Here is a 7,205-nt window from a genome sequence, read left to right on the forward strand (position 1 = left end):
CGAACGAACCAGCGAAAGGCGTTGTGTGCTCCTTCAAGATGGATGGGCGTTTGGATGACCTGCTTACGGAATCCAAACTACACTCGGTCAAGATGAGCTACATCACAGAAAGGATCGACCATGTTGCAAAGCAGTCCGGGTTTCCTCCTCCTCCCCGTCCTCCAGCACCATCAAAGGAGGGAGCAAACGGTGGCGGAGCGAAACCAAATGGTGGTGGAGCGAAGCCAAACGGAGCAAACGGTGACGGAGGGGATCAGAGGGGATCAGCCAGAACTGGTTGATTTTTTTGAAGACTTTTGAGGAGGAAAAAGTTGGTAGTTTCTGTTGGAGGATTTTTACTTGGTAATTGATATTTCGGAAATTTTTACAAATGCTGACAGTAGTCACTTGCTCTTTTTTGTTTTTGTTTTTTTGGTGAACAGAGCATTGTTCTTTGATATCCAGTGAAATCAAAATTTACACAAAAAAAATATAAACAATAACTATTGCTCTGCTCTGCTCTCTCTTCCTTCCCACTCCCTCTCTATCCTCTGTGCGAATTGAGAATTGGATTCTGCACTCGCAGACCTCCGCAAGGCTGTGGGTTTTTAGTTACACCCCGCCTCGGCCTCGCCTGAGAACACCACAAAGGTGGCGGCGCCGTTTAGCTAACTCCGGAGATCACACGCACCCGGCAAAGCTGGGGTGCCCCGAATCAAACCCAGACTCTTTTTGGGCCTTGTCCTGGGTTAGCCCACTTGGGCTTCAACCCTTTTGCGCCTATTTCCCTCACGAACCGATGCCAGCCTAAAGCTGGGCTGCCTTCCCTCACACCCACTTGGGCTTGCTTCTGATTGGGCTTGTTTTCCTATGCTGCAAGCCTGCAGCTTGTATGCATATATGGGCTACCTAATGCAGCCTACCCGAGGCCATAGCCTGCAGCCCTAGCTGCAGGGCCCACTATAAACAGTAGTGAAAGTGAATTGAAGGCCCTAAAAAGTACCCGAGCCCATCATGTTTTGAGATTTCAGGGGCCTTGTGTGAAAATGAATTAGAAGTCCTAAAAAGTACTAAGAATTTAAATTTTTTTATTTTTTTGTTCAAAAAAATAACTTTAGTTTTTCAATTGAGTTCTATAAATTCTAATAGCACAAATAATTTTAACAAATCAACAAGTGGAAAAATGACGTATTATTTTTCTTTAACTATTTAGAGGGTCAGGGTTCGAATTTTCATCTTATAGAGTGGAATTTTTATACGATTTTGTGGAAGCTCATGCATTTAATAAAAATAAACTAAAAAAATGATGGAGACGAGTTTCAAACCCATTACCTAGCCCGGTGCAAAGAAGCAATAATACCACTTGCGTTAGGACTCAAGTTTGAAATGTTCTACGCATAATACTATACATACGTATATGCATGCAAAATTGAAAAATCGGGGGCCCTTCCGATTTGGGGGCATGTGCGGTGGCACCACTTGCACCCCTAGGGCCGGCTCTGATGGTAACCCTATTAAATTAGCCAACGTAAATGGAATGACCGGTTGAAGCAACGATGAGGAAATGAGAGATGTAGAATTCCATTGTTGTTTATAGTCCTGATGATCGGCTGGCGTACTCCTGAACCAACGCACTCAACAGTGACGGTCTTTCAAGTAAGCGGGATGGTAATTCTGCCTCCTGAAGGTTCTCCCACTTCCTATTCGACCAACAACGCCAATCTTCTCCGAAAATGTTTAGACTAATGCCCTTGAGATCTGACCTGCTCACCATACAGTTTAAAATATCATCAAAAGGAACCGAGCCCTTTTAGCTTGAGACAAAGTAATGGTGACGACGACCAACTAATGAATCAACCTGCCAATGATTACGCCCGTACAAAAAGGTTACCTGCCATCGAAGAGAGAGAGAGAGAGAGAGAGAGAGAGAGAGAGAGAGAGAGAGAGAGAGAGAGAGGGGGATAGAGGTATTTGATCCAATGGCTATAATTATTATAACTTTTAGAGGAGTCCTCTGTTTATAGCCGTTAAGTCAAATTTCAATGGCCCCGAGCATTGATTAGTGGGCTTAGTTCCTTTGGATCCGATTCCTTTTCATTCAAAACATAATCCAGAGTTCATTATGTAAGGCCACATCAATAGGATTACACAATAAATTCCTATTGGGATAAATTCCTTACTTTTACAACTTTAATAGGATAATATATAGTCTAAGAGATATCCGAAATATGATAGATTTTACATTTTATTTGATCATATTTCTAATCTAATAAGACTACAATAGCCTCAACTCTATTTTTCTAAAAATTATATTTTAGAGGGCTTGAAAATTGCAGGGACCTATATTTGCGCAATTGGAGATGGCTCAAGTCTTACTTAGTGCTTGGCCGGCCCTGCTACTAGGCCTTTTTTTTTCGGCCTTGACCCAGCTCAATGAAAAGTAATACCGTTCCCTTATTTTCCCGCTAAAACCATAACTCTATTCGCCATTTGCCGCCAAATCTGAGCTCTCTTTCATTTCAGCCTTTGTGTGTGTGTGACCGACTGCCCCTTTCTCTATCGTTCCGGCAACCATGAAGGACGTCGACTTCAGCGCTGAAAAAGGTCAAATTTTTTCTGCCGATCTCTCTCTCCCCTTCTTGGTCATTACTTGATTTCGTTTTTCATTTCGATTTTTGTTTTTGACAGAGCTCGCGAAGGATTTCCTTTCCAACTTTCCCGATTCGAATGGTGAACCGAAATACATGCGCATCCTTGTGAGTCCTCATCTCCTTCTTTACCACATTTTCCAATAAGCAATGGTAGTACGGTCTGAAAACCCTAATTTCCCGTTGAATTGAATGCCGGATTAATTTTTTCGAATATTTTAATTATACAGCAGCAGTATCTAAATGTTTCTTTTCTTTCCAGCAAGAAGTTGCAAACCAAAAATTTCGAGCCATCGAGATTGATATTGAGGACTTATTTAGTGTAAGTTCCGCCTTTGCCTTTTGGGCTTCTGTTGCAAAATGCCTAAATTGTTATTATTGTTTTTGTGAATGAGTTGTTGATTTTCTTATACGAACATCAATTGCTAATTTGTGTTATGCCGTACACAGAATTGGATGAAGAATTCCGCAATCGAGTTCAAGAAAACACTCGGCGTTATATTGGTGTATTTGCTGATGGCATCGATGAGCTCATGCCGGAGCCCACAGAGGCATTTACAGATAATGATCATGACATAATGATGACTCAGAGGTCTGATGATGGACCAGAGAATATGGATGGTCCGGATCCACATCAGAAGATGCCTCCTGAAATCAAGCACTAGTTGTGAGGTCAACGCAAAAATCCTAATTCCTGTTGTGTTTGTTCGAATGAAATTTCGGTCTGAATGTGTGCTTTCACTGAATTGTGTGGTCGGTAACGGATCATATGCATTTAAATCTTAGTTTGACTAGTATCTCATGCCAGAAGTTACAGCACATAATCAGCCATTCGATATGTATGGTAACACCGATACACTTCCTGTTTCGGTTTATACTGTGTGTTTGGTAGTTCATTATTCATGACTAGCTGGTAAATGAATGTCGATTTTCTCAAGGGTATTAGCTAGCTTGATTTGTAGTATATGTTTTGAAAATACGGTGACATTTCTTACAATGTAAGTTCAAAAGACGTTTCTCTCAGATTGAAATTGGAAACTTGCTTTTACATAGATTCCATGTCACTGGTTGTAATAAGTTTCATATGCTTCAACTTCCATTGTTGCGAAGCTTTCTATGCAGGTTTGTGTGCATTTTTAATTGACTAGTATTTTTTTCATATGTATTCTCGTGAAGTTTACATAAGAGCATCTTCAAGTGGGAAGTCGAAGCCATATGCAATTAGGGAGGTCAAGGCTTCACATATTGGCCAGCTTGTAAGGATTTCAGGTATTGTGACGCGGTGTTCAGATGTTAAGCCATTGATGAAGGTTGCTGTCTATACATGTGAAGAATGTGGTTTTGAGATTTACCAGGTAGTTACACATAATCCTATTGTTCAGCCATTTGATTGCCAAGAAGCCATAATACAGTTTGAGTATTCAGCCTGTTATGAAACATTTTATTGCCAGCTACAAACCCATACATACTCATTTAAAACCTTCTTGTTTATCTCCCTCTTTGTAGTATAATTGATTCAATGACACTGGGTCTATACTTGTGCCTAATTTCTTTAAAGCCTCTTTTTTCAGGAAGTAACTGCTCGAGTCTTCATGCCACTTTTTGAGTGCCCATCCAGGTGCTGTATAACAAATAGAACAGAGGGGAACCTTATACTTCAACTCAGGGCATCAAAGTTCTTGAAGTTTCAAGAGGTACTTTATGCTGATTTAGTCATAATTATTTAATAATGTGAGGACTGTATTATAATATGGTTGTGCATTTATTTTTTCAAGAGTAGTGTTTATCATCATTCCATGATATATTGAGATGTTGTTCAATTTCAGGCAAAGATACAAGAGTTGGCTGAAGATGTTCCAAAAGGCCATGTTCCACGGACAATGACTGTTCACTTCAGGGGTGAACTCACAAGAAAGGTAGCATGCTTCTATGTTAATTCTCATAGAGTATTTTAAGCGTAAACTTACAGTTTTGAATTAAGCCTTTGCAATGGGGCAGGCAGGGGTTTCCGTTTCACATGATTGCAGGAAGTGATGACATCCTGCTTCTACTTAACTGATTTTAACTTTTTTTCTTTTGAATTTTCATGTGCCTCTTTCTCAACACCATTAGGTAGCTCCGGGTGATGTTGTGAAACTATCTGGGATTTTTCTTCCTATTCCTTACATTGGTTTCAGAGCAATGCGGGCATGCTTAGTTTCAGATACTTACTTAGAAGCCATGTCCATCACACATACTAAGAAAAAAATATGAAGAGGAAGCCATTATTACATTTTCAGTTCAATTTGGTCATCTGTTTATACATTTCTTTTATCAGTTCTCGGTCAACAAAACCATCTATGCTTGTGTATTGGACTAAATTACTTTCATACCAATCTTTCACTATATATTGTTCCCATCTTTTCAACTCTTAACATAGACTCTATCTGGTGCTTGTAGTGCAGTTTTTGCTAAACTTATTGTTCTTTTACCTGCTTTGATAAACTGCTTTAATTCTTACGTGATAATAGGTGCTGTGTACTAACTTGTGTTATGCCGTAGTTACAAACTTATAGGAGATGAGGAAGAACAGGTTGCACGTTTGGCTGAGGATGGTAACATATATGAAAAGCTGGCTCGATCTTTGGCACCTGAAATATTGGGCATGAAGACATAAAAAAGGCGCTGCTTCTGCTCCTAGTGGGTGCTCCTCACAGGAAACTAAAAGATGGAAAGAAGGTCAGTTCTCAACGTTACCAGATACCATGTAACTCAATCATACATGTTGTCAAACTGAATTTTGCTTACTACAACAACAACAACAAAGCCTTTTTCCCACTAAGTGGGGTGAATTTTGCTTACCATTTTGAGAATTTTGATTCACAAGATTATAGAAATCATTTGGATGCATCCTCTGTAGTGAAGTGGAAGATCAGCAGTCCTCTCTTCCTCCTTCTCTCTCTTGACCTTGCTTCCTGATCTGGCTCCTCTTGTCTTGGTCACTGATTAATGGTTATGTAAGATGAGCTTCAGTTTGCAATTTGTCTCCTTCCATTTTAAGATGGGATTCCCAAGCCAAATGTTCTATTTTTAGGAAAATTTGTGAGCTCATATCATGTCTGTGATACTGATACAGTAGACTGGTCATAGCATGTTTTATCATTTGCATGGTAGGACTACAAAAGCTCATAATATATTCTCCTTCCAAATGCAGATTAGAGGAGATTTACATATTTGTCTGATGGGTGATCCTGGAGTTGCAAAGAGCCAGCTTCCCAAACACATAATTAATGTAGCACCAAGGGGAGTTTATACAACTGGCAAAGGAAGCAGTGGAGTTGGTCTAACTGCTGCTGTTCAGAAAGATCCCGTCGCAAATGAAATGGTCCTGGAAGGAGGAGCATTGGTGAGACACATATGCTCCATTCAGTTATATATATTATTTTTTTCATCTATGTTTATTTTCACATCTTATACGAGTGGAAGAGCATATAAAATAGTAACTACGTGTCGAATATATGGATAATACTTAAGATTTCTTAATGTTAGACTTTTATTGCGTTATACCAAATGTGTGCCCTTGATGCAGAGGTAATAGCTAGAAATTAAAGTGGGAAGTTGAATCTAGCCAGTTTTCAGGAGTCAATCCATAACAAATTCAATTTAGAATCCCTAATTAAATCAGATCCCCATAGTTCTCTATTAGGCTATCTATCTGAATATTCTTCTAGTGTTTCTGGGTGTTGAACTGTGGATTGTGGAAGTATAACTCATTTCAGGTGCTAGCGGATATGGGAATATGTGCTATTGATGAATTTGACAAGATGGATGAATTAGATTGTACAACAATTCGTGAAAAATCCAGCTGGCTGTTCCAACCCATTGAATACGCCAAGTGGGATGATCTCAACCGTCGCTTCCTCGTCTCCTTCATAGACGGCGGCATCGGCCCAATATCGGTGCCCAACGACAATCCCGATGCGGTTCTGGTGGAAGTCCCCGTGGTCAAACACGTTGACTTGGCTGGAAATTCTTCGCTGGGACTCGCCATCGACGGCCCCAGGAATCACCCACTTGTCGCCATTGCTGACGTCGTCAAGGGCAACCGCTATGGTGCGCTGGCGGCCTTCGACCTGTCCACGTGGGAGCGGGTGTTTCTCACCCAGCTCGGCGGCCAAAGTAAGTTCCTTTTTGTGATCGTTGATCTTGTACTGGATATGGGCCGTTGCCCGCCCGTTTATTTACTTTCAATTTTACCGCTTTCTCTAGTTAATGGGGGCAAAGCCCACGTAAATGGACGGTCTGGATTAAAGTTAAATGACTAGAGCCTGTATTTTTGCCTTGAAAACTTGGAACCGTAGCTGAAAATCTTAGGGCATGTTTTGGAAGTGTATTTCCAGCAGGGTACTTGCATTTTTATTAAAAATTTAGATGTGCTTCTAATAAAAGCGTTTTATATGAAAACGCTTATGAGCAGAAGTGCTTTTCTACATGGGTCTTAGAGTTTTGGCATGCACCCATCCGGGGACATTTGCTTTGATTTAGGTAGCAGCCACAATAACCATATGGTGTTTTCTGGTAAGGTTGATTAATTCTGGT

The 7,205-nt window shown here is 40.5% G+C and overlaps 1 protein-coding gene across 5 annotated transcripts; it reads left to right on the forward strand.

Moving 5' to 3' along the window:
- Positions 1-1,943: 1,943 nt before the first annotated feature.
- LOC137741769 (DNA replication licensing factor MCM7-like) lies at positions 1,944-6,975 on the forward strand. Of its 5 annotated transcripts, none has more exons than XM_088678979.1 (11): positions 1,944-2,419; positions 2,503-2,583; positions 2,668-2,735; positions 2,890-2,949; positions 3,078-3,299; positions 3,804-3,982; positions 4,199-4,321; positions 4,454-4,543; positions 5,169-5,345; positions 5,821-6,012; positions 6,371-6,975. In XM_088678979.1, the coding sequence occupies exons 10-11, from the start codon at positions 5,848-5,850 to the stop codon at positions 6,929-6,931; spliced, it is 726 nt and encodes a 241-aa protein (XP_088535105.1). In that variant the 5' UTR covers positions 1,944-2,419; positions 2,503-2,583; positions 2,668-2,735; positions 2,890-2,949; positions 3,078-3,299; positions 3,804-3,982; positions 4,199-4,321; positions 4,454-4,543; positions 5,169-5,345; positions 5,821-5,847; the 3' UTR covers positions 6,932-6,975. The 5 variants fall into 5 exon arrangements, with proteins under 5 accessions (XP_088535105.1, XP_088535108.1, XP_088535109.1 ...); XM_088678982.1 differs by having other exon boundaries at positions 6,386-6,975; XM_088678983.1 differs by lacking the exons at positions 5,169-5,345; positions 5,821-6,012; positions 6,371-6,975 and adding an exon at positions 4,740-5,123 and having other exon boundaries at positions 1,946-2,419; positions 3,078-3,294.
- Positions 6,976-7,205: the final 230 nt, after the last annotated feature.

Source organism: Pyrus communis, chromosome 11, assembly GCF_041283825.1.
Source record: "Pyrus communis isolate YQ-2024b chromosome 11, ASM4128382v1, whole genome shotgun sequence".
Classification (NCBI taxonomy): Eukaryota; Viridiplantae; Streptophyta; class Magnoliopsida; order Rosales; family Rosaceae; genus Pyrus; species Pyrus communis.

Bases quoted from the DNA above. Each gene is read 5' to 3' on its own strand.
- LOC137741769 (XM_088678979.1), top strand. From the start codon at position 5,848: ATGGGTGATCCTGGAGTTGCAAAGAGCCAGCTTCCCAAACACATAATT. The intron at 6,013-6,370 runs GTGAGACACATA...GGATTGTGGAAG, and splicing joins TCCTGGAAGGAGGAGCATTG to TATAACTCATTTCAGGTGCT.